At 41.8% G+C, this 13,865-nt stretch overlaps 1 protein-coding gene across 1 annotated transcript in view; it reads right to left on the bottom strand.

Moving 5' to 3' along the window:
• Window positions 1-3,318: 3,318 nt before the first annotated feature.
• Window positions 3,319-13,865, bottom strand: part of syap1 (synapse associated protein 1) — a 30,033-nt gene continuing 19,486 nt past the window's right edge. Inside the window, exons 7-9 of the mRNA XM_070893949.1 lie at window positions 11,282-11,340; window positions 10,977-11,118; window positions 3,319-3,609 (exon numbers count right to left, since the gene is read on the bottom strand). Of these exons, the coding sequence (XP_070750050.1) occupies window positions 3,485-3,609; window positions 10,977-11,118; window positions 11,282-11,340 (326 nt within the window). The 3' untranslated portion in view covers window positions 3,319-3,484. The remainder of the gene's footprint in view (window positions 3,610-10,976; window positions 11,119-11,281; window positions 11,341-13,865) is intronic.

The raw sequence follows: 13,865 nt of genomic DNA on the forward strand, positions 1-13,865 counted from the left end.
GAGGGGATATGATTGGTGGTGGGATCACGCTGGAGATGGCAGAAATAGTGGAGGATGATCCGTTGAATGTGGAGTCTCGTGGGGTGAAAGGCGAGGGCAAGGAGAACTCTGTCGTGGTTCTGGGAAGGAGGGAAAGGGGCAAGAGAAGAAGTGCGGGAAATAGAATGGACATGGTCGAGGGCAATGTTAACCACAGCGGAGGGGAATCCTCGGTTGAGGAAAAAGACACAGAGGTACTAGTGTGGAAGTTGGCATCGTCAGAGTACATGCGACGGAGAAACTGAGAGAATGGAAAGGAGTCCTTACAGGATGCAGGGTAGGAGCAAGTGTAGTCCAGGTAGCTGTAGAAGTCAATGGGCTTATAGTGAATGTTGGTCAATATACAATCCCCAGAAATGGAGACAGAGAAGTCAAGGAAGGGAAGAGTCGGAGATGGACCATGTGAAGGTGAGGGAAAGGTGGAAATTGGACGCAAAGTGAATGAAATTTTCTAGTTCAGGGCAAGAGCAGGAAATGACTGATACAGTCATCAATGTACTGGAAAAAGGGGTGAAGGAGAGGACCCGAATAGGACTGGAACAAAGAATCTTCCACATACAGTTAGGAACTGCACTAAGATTTCCTAGAAGGGGCTTAAGATCACTGGAGATTGATATCTGTTCTGCCAAAGAGTCCACACTTGAATCATTAACTCATATGTTCTTTCCACATATGCTGCTGACTGACCTGATGAGTGCTCTAGTATTTTCTGTTTTTGTTTCAGATTTCCGACATCTGCAATTATTTTGCTTTTTATTAGGCTTCAGATCAATTGATCAACAATCACAACTTTAGATGGTGTGCCACCTAATCCAATGAGTCACGTATTACTGAGATAGATATCTGCAGCAAAACCATTAACAGCCAATTGATCTCAAAATACTCCCAATAATTAGCTTCAAGATATGCCTATTTACAACATACCTTGAGCCTCATTAGGACAGACCTCGTTACATCCATCTCCATTTTAATAGAATAATTGTGCATCAGATGTAACTCCTGTGTTTAATGTATCCCCCATATTACCATGATTAATGCCAAGGGAGATCAGCTCAAATTATAATTGCAACAAAACATCTCAAATTATTTACTTTTGGAGTGGCGTAACTGCTGTTATGCATACAAACATGGCAGCCATTTTCTCCAAAGCAAGCTTCCACAAGTCGGTAAATGAATGAGCAGTTAATCTGGTCTTTAGTGACGTGTTGAGGGGCAATGTTTGTTAGGCCATTGGGAGGATTCCCCGCTCTCTTCAAATAGAGCTATTGAATCTTAAACATATACATGAATTTAATAGAATGTTTAAATTATTTAATATTTTTAATTTTAATATTTCTTTAAACCCTTACGTAAAAGTTTTGCAGTCATTCGCTGAGCAGTTTGGCAAATAGCCATTTCCTGCGCATGAAGATGATCTGTCAAGCTGAAACTTGACAGATCGCAAGTTCTGGGTTTTCGTGCATGCAGAAACTCAGAACTGGTGGGGCACTTACGACCGCGTACGCTATGTGTACGGGATCATAGGCCTCGTAAAATACGGACCAATATTGTTGTCACAGTTGTGTCTTCATAATTACTTTTCTTAGAAAAAAATGAATACACTATTTTCACCAAAAAAGCCCAAGAGAAAAAAAATGTAATGAAAAATAATTTAAAAAACGAGCAGTCAGGTTACTTCTCCCTCTTCACTTTGTGACAATATTATACCAAAAGATAACATTTAATGCAATGTTTACATTCATCTTTGGAAAAACTGGCAAATTTAAAATGTTAGTATCAGCTTACATATTGTTAAGACATTTGAAATAAATTCATATCTGTTCAAAAGAACCTGCAACAAAATGTATGAAATAAAATTAATCTAAAGAAAATCTAATTTATTAAGCAATTAAATGATGTGAAATTTATAAGTTACATTTAGTCTGGAAGAACTTTGTACAACTTAAAAACGAATCAAGTACTTAAGCATTTACCAAATCCCAAACCAGTGTCATTGAACTAAAATTGCATTTTATCGAAATGCCCAACAGTCCTAATTGTTACAGAGCGCCGTACACAGTTCCAGGCCTGGAGGCAGTGCAAATAATGATCTTTGAGTGATGACAAATCATTTGCCCTACTTTTTAAACAGCTTCCAGCCACCTGCATATTGTAATACTTTTAAACTACTGGCTAGGGGAAGCCTGGGACCAGACATTTTATAGGACTTCTCCTCTTGTGACATTATAAATGGGAGGCTGCTGTTCCCAATCGTAACATCACAAGGCATAAAGTTGATGTCACAAGACGCTGATACAAAAGGTCAGTCTAAAACAGTACAACAGCTGAAAGAAGTGTAAATGAGCATGAAAATTAGGTTTGGTGGCAATTCAGAGAATATATTTGTCTTTGAAGTCATAAATGTTACAGCGAAGAGTGGTTGTGAAAAAAGTGTTTTTAATCATTTAAACAGCCTTCAGAATCAATATTGATACAGAAATTTGGGACTTGTTTCACAAAAATATAAATAACCAAGCAAAATTATAAATACATCTAGATTTCCAGACTTGCAAGTATGGTGTTCGTGTTTCTTGGCAAATATGAAATGATATGCATTTGTACAATTTTCTATGCTTTTTCAATTTATAAAAAAAAGCCATTTTGCATCCAAATCCAATTCTTGCAAAACCCCATAAAATTTAGGTGACATTACTAACAATATTTTTTGCATAAACAAAGAATTTGGAAAGATGCTTTTTTAAAAAATCAATATATGGTCCATAAAGACAGTTTTTTAAAAAAGCCCTTGGTTTCTTGTGTTAATAACTAATGGGAATGACAACATGAATTGGTGTCTGTTCCAAATTATTAATCTATCAGCAAAGACAAAGTCAATTTAGATTATTTGTTAAACTAGTCTGAATATTTATGGTTTTCAGAAAAGAAAAATTAACAAAACTATAGTCACTTCTTCTGTGCAATGATACCGTACATAATTTAGTACAGTTGAATTCTAGTAAATCCATAACTAGCTTGCGAAGAAAGTTATGCGTCTCTCGGTGCTTATTACATGGTGGAAGTTTGAGAAGGCACAGTGAAATGTTATGCCTACATCATAAGTTTACTTGCACAAGGCAGATTTTTTCCATATTTAACTATAAATCACTGGTACACCTGCATGGAACGCATTAAGAAGTACTGATGTGTAGGTATAAACTCAGAATGCATAAATCTCTGGACCTGGTTATCCAACCTTGCTAGACTGCCTGCTTTGACCCCAAAAAAGTAAATGACTCCAGATTACAGAAGAATACAGCAAGGCCCATTTTATTCAGAATTATTCCTACAAATGACAGTACAATTTAGTTTCTCAGATGATTTTATAGTGCGAAGATAATTCGAGGTTCAAGTCAGTCATGCCGGTTTTGTGCCGGGGAAAATAAAGGAGTGCAACACATTGTTCAATTCAACCATCTGCTTGTAACAGCTCTTCAATTTCCTTATCCCAATTTTCATCTGTTTTTTCTGCCTCAACAACTACCTCATAATCCTGAAGTTCTTGCTGCAGTTCATCTTCCCAGTCAGCAGATGCTGTTGGAGAAAGTTTAAGCAGGTTTATTATCACGTACCCTCATACGATCAAAGGATGTGTTTAATTGCTATACACAAAATATATCAGGTTTTGGTGCTTAATACACATTCATTGTGACTATCTTTTAGGAGGAGCCATCCACAGACACATTTTGCTTGAGAAAGAACAATGTTGCAATATTGCATACATCAGTCACTGCTTGCAAATAAAAATTACATCATGTCCATATATAGGACAGGTGGCATGGGGCAGGTTCGGCATAATCTAGCAAGTGTTTCAGTACGCGCGTTCCATTGTGAAATTGACCCCCAAATTGGATTTACTTTATGTTGGGAGAAATTTAGAATATAGATTTAGAGTTTACACTGATAACATGAGGCTGGATTCACAAAAGTTTTGAGTGTTCCAAGTCAAAGTCACAAAGACATCCTCTGTGACTGAAAAAAGGTAAACGATCCCTCCTCGTCCTTCTTGACCTGTCTACAGCATGGTTGACCACTCTATCCTCCTCCAACGCTTCTCTACCGTCGTCCAGCTGGGTGAGACTGCATTTGTTTGGTTCTATTCTTATCTATCTAATTGTACCAGAGAATCACCTACAATGGCTTCCAGCTCCTGCATCGCTACCTCTGGTGTCCCCCAAGGATCTATCCTTGGCCCCCTCCACTATTTCTCATCTACATGTGGCAATATCATTCGAAAACACCGTTAGTTTCCATATGTACATGGATGACACCCAGCTCTACCTCACCATCACATCCCTCAACCCTTCCACGGTCTCCAAATTGTCAGACTGCTTGTCCGACATCCACTTCTGGATCAGCAAAAATTTTCTCCAATTAAATATTAGGATGACCGAAGCCATTGTTTTCGGTCCCCGCCACAAACTCCGTTCCCTAGCCACTGACTCCATCCCTCTCCCTAGCATCTGTCTGAGGCTGAATCATACTGTTCGCAACCGTGGTTTGTAGTTTACGCTGCAATGAGCTTCCGACCACATGTACACGGCATAACCAAGTCCGCCTATTTCCATCCCCGTAACATTGCAAGTCTCCGCCCTTGCCTCAGTTCATCCATGCCTTTGTTACCTCTAGACTTGATTAGTCCAAAGCACTCCTGGTTGACCTCTTACATTCTACCCTACCAAAGGGCAGAAAACGCTAATGGTAGTTGTGTAGAGACCACCAAACAGTAGTAGTGAGGTTGGGGACAGAATCAAACAAGAAATTAAGGATGCATGCAATAAGGGTACAGCAGTTATCATGGGCGACTTTAATCTACATATAGATTGGGCTAACCAAACTGGTAGCAATATGGTGGAGGAGGATTTCCTGGAGTGTATTAGGGATGGTTTTCTAGACCAATATGTCGAAGAACCAACTAGAGGGCTGACCATCCTAGACTGGGTGATGTGTAATGAGAAAGGACTAATTAGCAATCTTGTTGTGCGAGGCCCCTTGGGGAAGAGTGACCATAATATGGTAGAATTCTTTATTAAGATGGAGAGTGACATAGTTAATTCAGAGACTAGGGTCCTGAACTTCGGGAAAGGTAACTTCGATGGTATGAGACGTGAATTGGCTAGAATAGACTGGCGAATGATACTTAAAGGGATGACGGTGGATAGGCAATGGTAAACATTTAAGGATCACATGGATGAACTTCAGCAATTGTACATTCCTATCTGGAGTAAAAATAAAATGGGGAAGGTGGCTCCACCGTGGCTAACAAGGGAAATTAGAGATAGTGTTAAATCCAAGGAAGAGGCATATAAATTGCCAGAAAAAGCAGCAAACCTGAGGACTGGGAGAAATTTAGAATTCAGCAGAGGAGGACAAAGGGTTTAATTAGGAGGGGGAAAATAGAGCATACGAGAGGAAGCTTGCTGGAAGCATAAAAACTGACTGCAAAAGCTTCTATAGATATGTGAAGAGAAAAAGATTAGTGAAGACAAACGTAGGTCCCTTGCAATCAGAATCAGGTGAATTTATAATGGGGAACAAAGAAATGGCAGACCAATTGAACAAATATTTTGGTTCTGTCTTCACAAAGGAAGATACAAATAACCTTCTGTATGTACTTGGGGACAGTGGGTCTCGTGAGAATGAGGAACTGAAAGATATCCTTAGTGGCAGGAAATTGTGTTCGGGAAATTGATGGGATTAAAGGCCGATAAATCCCCGGGTCCTGATAGTCTGCATCCCAGAGTACTTAAGGAAGTGGCCCTAGAAATAGTTTATGCATTGGTGATCATTTTCCAACAATCTATCGACTCTGGATCAGTTCCTATGGACTGGAGGGTAGCTAATGTAACACCACTTTTTTTTTTAAAAAAGGAGGGAGAGAGAAAGCGGGTAATTATAGACCAGTTAGCCTGACATCAGTAGTGGGGAAAATGTTGGAATCAATCATTAAGGATGAAATAGCAGCCCATTTGGAAAGCAGTGACAGGATCAGACCGAGTCAGCATGGATTTATGAAAGGGAAATCATGCTCGACGAATCTTCTGGAATTTTTTGAGGATGTAACTAGCAGAGTGGACAAGGGAAAACCAGTGGATGTGGTGTATTTGGACTTTCAAAAGGCTTTTGACAAGGTCCCTCACAAGAGATTGGTGTACAAAATCAAAGCGCATGGTATTGGGGGTAATGTACTGACGTGGATAGAGAACTGGTTGGCAGACAGGAAGCAGAGAGTAGGGATAAACGGGTCCTTTTCAGAATGGCAGGCAGTTACTAGTGGGGTGCCGCAGGGCTCAGTGCTGGGACGCCAGCTCTTTACAATATACATTAACGATTTGGATGAAGGAATAGAGTGTAATATCTCCAAGTTTGCGGATGACACTAAACTGGGTGGCGGTGTGAGCTGTGAGGAGGACGCTAAGAGGCTGCAGGGTGACTTGGACAGATTAGGTGAGTGGGCAAATACATGGCAGATGCAGTATAATGTGGATAAATGTGAAGTTATCCATTTTGGGGGCAAAAACACAAAGGCAAAATATTATCTGAATGGCGGCAGATTAGGAAAAGGGGAGGCGCAACGAGACCCGAGTGTCATAGTACACCAGTCGTTGAAAGTTGGCATACAGGTACAGCAGGCAGTGAAGGCGGCAAATGGCATGTTGGCCTTCATAGCTAGGGGATTTGAGTATAGGAGCAAGGAGGTCTAACTGCAGTTTTACAGGGTTTTGGTGAGGCCTCACCTGGAATATTATGTTCAGCTTTGGTCTCCTAACCTGAGGAAGGATGTTCTTGCTATTGAGGGAGTTCAGCGAAGGTTCACCAGACTGATTCCGGGGATGGCAGGACTGACATATGAGGAGAGACTGGATCGACGGGGTCTGTATTCACTGGAGTTTAGAAGAATGAGAGGGGATCTCATAGAAACATATAAAATACTGACGGAACTTGACAGGTTAGATGCAGGAAGAATGTTCCCGATGTTGGGGAAGTCCAGAACTAGGAGACACAGTCTAAGGATAAGGGGTAAGCCATTTAGGACCGAGATGAGGAGAAACTTCTTCACTCGTAGTTGTTAACCTGTGGAATTCTCTGCCAGAGAGTTGTTGATGCCAGTTCGTTGGATATATTCAAGAGGGAGTTAGATATGGCCCTTACAGCTAAAGGGATCAAGGGGTATGGAGAGAAAGCAGGGAAGGGGTACTGAGGTGATGATCAGCCATGATCTTATTGAATGGTGGTTCAGGCTCGAAGGGCCGAATGGCCTACTCCTGCACCTATTTTCTATGTTTCTACGTAAGCTTGATGTCATCCAAAACTCGGCTGCCTGTGTCCTAACTCACATCAAGTCCCGTTCACCCATCACCCCTGTGCTCGCTGACCTAATACATTGGCTCCCGGTTAAGCAACGCCTCAATTTCAAAATTATCAATCTTGTTTTCAAATCCCTCCATGGCCTCGCCCCTCCCTATCTCTGAAATCTTCTCCAATACCTCCCCCTCGCTCCGAGATACCTACGCTCCTCTAATTCTGCCCTCGAGTATCACTGATTATAATCGCTCAGCCATTGGTGGCGGTGCCTTCTGTTGCCTAGGCTCTAAGCTCTGGAATTCCCTGCCAAAACTTCTACGGCACTAGAAACATTTAGAAACCATGTAATTATTTATTTTGAAAACTACAGAGCACTGCGCTAAGGGGTTTAGAAAATTGGCAAGATTTTTCTATTGAGTGATCCCTGTCAGGACATGATTAATATTCCCTCCAATACTTTTTTAGTGCAGGATCCCTTTAAATTTACTGCGCGGCCGCGCATGCGCAGTTTCTCTACCAGCTTGTGAGCAGCCTCCATGGGACCTCCCGATTGCTGCGTGATTGCACGGCTTAGGGGAACATTGGACAGGATTGGGCTCAGCTGTGACAACCTTACAAAATGTACCCCAACAAATACCTTCAGAAAGTGGTGATCGTATGTGGGGAGGGAATACTGTCAAAGAAGGGAGGAAAAAAGAAACATAGCTCAGGTAAGTTTTGAGAGTGAGAGATTTTCCTGTGTGCCCAACATTTGGTGTTCTATCCATCCCAGAGCACAGTAAATGGTTCCACACATTCTGCAGTTGGGAACATGGCTGGGTGACGCACTCACTCAATGCTGCTCTTCAGCTGGCTACTGGGAGTTACACATGACAATGATCTGTGATCCAGGGACTACCAATCAGTAGGACTCAAACAGAGAAAATGCTTTGCTGAGAGTTAGCTCAAGCACAATAAAATTATTATAGTCTGGTGAGCTAGTTCATCAAGTACAAGGTGCTTGAGTTTTCATTTCCATTTGCTGGGTGCAATCAAATTGAACAACCACCAAGCTAACTTGATTAGTAGTGAAAATGCACTCAGCTTTCAGTTTAGTTGTGACCTTGAACAACTGTGGGCCCACACATACCATGCATTCTAAAAATCAGCAGTATGTTAATCTGAGCGCCAGCCCTGTATAGCGATTCAGAAACGGAACGCTGGCTGATTGCCCCTTGTCTCCTCCATAGCCATTGAGGCCAATCTCAGTGCCACCCCAGCGGAGATGAGCTAACTCAGCACAGATCAGGAATCAAACTTTCTGGTTTTCATAGCTCACCTAGATTATTGCCTTTGAGAGATCATTGTCTTTTTAAATTCAATAATTCAATGCATCCTAGGACACTGAGGGAAGTGAAGGAAGAAATTGTGGAGATACTGGCCATAACCTTCCAATCCTCATTAGAATCGGGGTTGGTGCCAGAGGACTGGAGAATTGCAAATGTTACATCCTTGTTCAAAAAAGGGTGCAACGATAAACCCAGCAACTGCAGGCCGGTCAATTTAACCTCTGTAGTGGGGAACCTTTAGAAACAATAATCAGGGACAAAATTAACAGTCACTTGGTCAAGTGTGAATTAATTAAGGAAAGCCAGCATGGACTTTTTAAAAAGGCAAATTGTGTTTAACCAACTTGATCAGAGTTTTTTTGATGAAATAACAGAGAGAGTGGCTAAGGACAATGCGGTTGACGTGGTGTACATGGATTTCCAAAACGCATTCAAAGTGCCGCATTATAGGCTTGCCAATAAAGATGTAGCCCGTGGAATAAAAAAGGACAGTGGCAACATGGATACAAAATTGGCTAAGTGACAGGAAACAGAGAGTATTGGTGAACGGTTGTTTTTCGGACTGGAGGAAGGGTTTCAGTGGTGTTCCCAGGCGTCGGTTCTGGGACCACTGCTTTTCTTGATATATATTAATGATTTGCACTTAGGTGTACAGGGCAAAATTTCAAAATTTGCAGGGGACACAAAACTTGGAAGTATAGTGAACAGTGAGGAGGATAGTGATAAATGTCAAGAGGACGTAGACAGGCTGGTGGAATGGGCGGACACGTGGCAGATAAAATGTAAAGCAGAAAAGTGCAAAGTGATATATTTTGGTCGAATGAGGAGAGGAAATATAAACTGAAGGGTATAATCCTAAAGGGGGCTACATGAACAAAGAGACCTAGGGGTATATGTGCTCAAATCATTGAAGGTGGCAAGGCAGGTTGAGAAAGCAGTTAAAAGCTTACAGGATCCTGAGCTTCATGAATAGAGGAATAGAGTACAAAAACGTGGATATTATGAAATCTCTATAAAACACTGGCTCGACCTCAACTGGAATAGAGTGTCCAATTCTGGGCACTGCACTTTAGGAAGGATGTGAAGGCCTTAGAGAGGGTGCAAAAAAGATTTACGAAAATGATTCCAGGATTGAGGGACTTCAGTTACATGGATAGACTGGAGAAGCTGGAGTTGTTCTTCTTAGAACAGATTTGATAGAGGTGTTCAAAATCATGAAGGGTCTGGACAGAGTAGATAGAAACTGTTCCCATTGGCAGAAGGTTTGAGAACCAGAGGACACAGATTTAAGGTGACTGGCAAAAGAACCAAAAAGATATTGACAAGAAAAAAAACTTTACACAGCGAGTGGTTATAATCTGGAATACACTGCCTGAAAGGGTGGTGGAGGCAGACTCAATCACAGCTTTCAAAAAGTACTTGGACAAGTACCTGAAGGAAAAAAAAATTGCAGGACTACGGGGAAATAGGACTAGCTGAAGTGCTCATACAGACAGCCAGCATGGGCACGACGTGCCAAATAGCCTCCTTCTGTGTGTAACCATGCTATCATTCTATAAACAGTGCTAGGTCGGTCAAAAATCTACTTAATATTATTTTCCCACACACGGCCACAAATGTTGGTTAAGGTTAAACATTAAATCAGTATCAATGTAGCTACCTCCAGACCCTGGAGCACATCATTGAGCACTGCCCTCAGAGGAAATTTGCACACAGCTTACAAGATAGCCACGCTGTTACACCGGAAGCTTTGGCCTGGATAACCAACTTGGATACTGACGTTTGATTTGCTTTGCTACTACCATATGAAAGAACAAGAATGTAGCTACACCACCAGTACATACAATGAACTGGAATTAAACTAGAACACCTGCACAGCAAACTGGTTTAAGAATCAAGATCACCGAATCCAAAACTACATGCTTGAAAATATAAAATCAAAACCTTTGTATTAAAATATAATTAATGGCTTAAGCTCAAAGGAAGTAGTAGTGCAACTGAAAACAAGGGAGAGGCTGAAGTAAATAAGTAATAAGATAGCCACAAAATTTAGAAAGACAAGTTTGGGAAATGTTTTCAGATTGTGTCATGTTTTATATATACTGGCTGCATCTTTATATAACAAACACTGAATTTGGTGGGCTAGAAAACAACGTATATACTTCAGATAAAACCATATTTAAAGTTTTCATTTTTAGAAAAGGGCTTAAATAGGATGTTTAAACATAAATCTCAGGTAGCATTTGGTAATGAGATTGTTGTCCCCACCTTCTTTTGCAACATCCTCTTTTTTATCCAACACCAACTGCTCAATTTCTTTCCGTAGATCCTCTTGGTTCAGATTGGATGCATCGTATGCATCACTAATAAATTCTGTAGCGCCTGGACTTGTGGAAATTTCTTCTTCCTCCTGAAAGGAGCACCAAGGCATGAAATGATTGATGTGGAGTTATATTTCTAAAGGAGGCAGTAAGAAAAACAAAACCCCTCTAGAAACTGTCCAGTTACATCCTACATTATGAAAAACTTAAAATATTAAGTGTAATAATAAATTACGATCACAACAAATTTACCTCATGTGACTTCTCCTGAGTTTTGATAGCAAAAGGTGGCGTTTTGGACCTCATCGTTTCTGAAAAGGTTACAACATTCTGATTATGAACAATTCACTCATCCTTAATAATCATAAATCTAAGGATGCAATTATCTAGAGATTCTCAGCGTGCAATATAAAAGGAATATGTATGCAGTTCTGTTGGCTTTGGATCAGAATGTGCACGGGGCAGGGCTGGGGGAAAGTGTTAAGCCTAAAATTAATGAGCGATACCAGTGGAGGATACTGCAGAATTGCTATGTTGTGAAAAGTTTGCAAACCATGGCCAGAACAGTTTTACAAAGTCAACCACAACTACAAAACTGCAGTTGTGATTTATACCATTTGAGCTCCTTGACTGGATTACAGTATGTTTTATAGATCCTGAAATAGGGCCATCTAACATATATTAATTGAACCCCACCACTCCAGCTCTTTTATGGCCCGACCTGCGGAGGTGGTCTCTCGCAGGTTGGGGGGCCATGATGTTGCAGGGCCCGCCGCTCCAGTTCTTTTCGAGCCATAAAAGAGCTGGAGTGGCGGGCCCTGGAACATTGCGGCCCTCCGACCCGAGAGAGAACACCTCTGCAGGTTGGGCCATAAAAGAGCAGGAGCAGCATAGCACTACAACTTCCAGCGCGAGCTGCTCCAATTATGCAACGATTTAGAGGTGGGCGACCGGGTGACGTCATTAGGACCAAGGTCGGTTTGGAGCATGGGCAGGAGTATCGGCAGGGCTCAGGTACAGCAGAGGAGTGGGAAGGTCTTGGCGAGTGATTGAGGCAGAGGAACAATGAGGGATCATGGCTGAAATTCAGTGGGTGATCATGGCGGAGGTTCGATGAATGTGTGGTGCGGAGGGAGATCGTGACGGAGGTGCGGCAAATGTTTGAGGAGAAGGAGCGGCGAGAGATCGTGGCGGAGGTGCGACAAATGAGAGTACAGGGCCCAGAGGCAGCACGGGCCAGCCCACACTGCGATATGTGTGCGCACTAGGTCCGTGCAGCAGAGCAGGTCTCCAGTCGACTTGTTAACCCTTGCCACTGGATAAAGGCCCAGCTCTGTCAAGCCTGTGTGGTGACTGATGTGCAACGGTCACCACACGTTAAAAAAAAATCCATGCACAGGCATCTTCCACCTCTTCGATTGGAGTTCAGGACTGCCTTTGCAGGTCCTTCATTGAAACATCTGTGAACTCGTCCCTTCTGGTGTGGAAGCAAGTCATCCTCGTTCGAGGGACAGCCTATGATGATGATGAATTGGACCCCACAAGCAGTGAGAGAGAGAAAATGTTCTTAGCTCCAAGTGACAGTAAAGAATGTATTCATCACATTGTCACACCGGTGTATTTTTTCACATTAAGGACGTTGTTTAAATAATTCAACTTGGTGCTCAGAGCAACTTCATATTTCTTCTTCCCAGCGGGTAAGCAGAGCAAAGGTACCAGGGTGATTCAAGTCAAAGGGAATTCCCTTTGAAGGATGTCTGCTGTCCACAAAATTGGCATGCTTAGCAGCCAGCCGCAGACTATTCATTTTTCAATCCAAGACACAATCAACCAGACTCAAAGGAAAAATAGGGCCACTATTCTTCTCCAAATAGATCAAACATATAGTCAAAGATGAGGAATTGATGAACTCCAACGAGAAATCCCTTTACATTACATAATCTTCTGCAAGCCTGACCAGGTGTGTGAATTAGACACCCAATTATGGAATGAGGATTGCATGAAAATAGGGACTTAACTCGGTGCATGGAGGAGGAAAAGGCAAAAGCAGTTTACAGAAAGGATATGATTTAGTAAATATACACTGCACTTTCATCTAGCAGAATAGGCATGTTAAAACTTCTTTTTAAAAATCATTGATCAAATGTAGCCCTTTGAAATTACCACATGTAGGTCTCATTACACAAGACAATCTTGCAGCCTAATTTGAATGGGAACTAAATGTAATTATTTTGAGCAGAGAACAATGAGACCTCAGGCCCATGTTAATTATGTACCAGTGGTGTTGAAGTTATGAAAACTCTTTTGAAGACCTAGATCAAAGTGAAATTAATTAGATATAGCTGGAAAATATAAATGCGTGCACAAATTACAATAGTTTGCAAATAAAGTGGCTTATTACTTACAGAATTGAATCCACCCTTACCTTCGACAAGTGTGAGAAGCTCATGGACGTCTTTGTCTCCAAGATTGAGACCATCTATTCAGCTACCACCGCCACTTCCCTTCCTTCCACTCGCCCACAGGGCCAAACTTCCTATAAGGATCCCCCCTGTCCTAGCCCTGAACTCTCATCTTTCTCCAATATCTCACCAATCTACCCTCATGACCTCTTCGCACTAATCTTGTCCATGAGACACACTTGCCACCAAACTGCTGACCACCCAACTTCCTTTTCTGGCTCCCATGTTAGCTGACACTGTTAATGGTTCTCTCTCTTCAGGTACTGTCCCCCTCTCCCTCAAATCTGCTGTCATCACCCCTCTCCTCAAAAAAAATCATGACCAGTCATTCCTTGAAAACTACCACCCCATTTCAACCTCATTTTCCCCTCCAA

This window comes from Pristiophorus japonicus, chromosome 11 (genome assembly GCF_044704955.1).
Source record: "Pristiophorus japonicus isolate sPriJap1 chromosome 11, sPriJap1.hap1, whole genome shotgun sequence".
Lineage (NCBI taxonomy): Eukaryota > Metazoa > Chordata > Chondrichthyes > Pristiophoridae > Pristiophorus > Pristiophorus japonicus.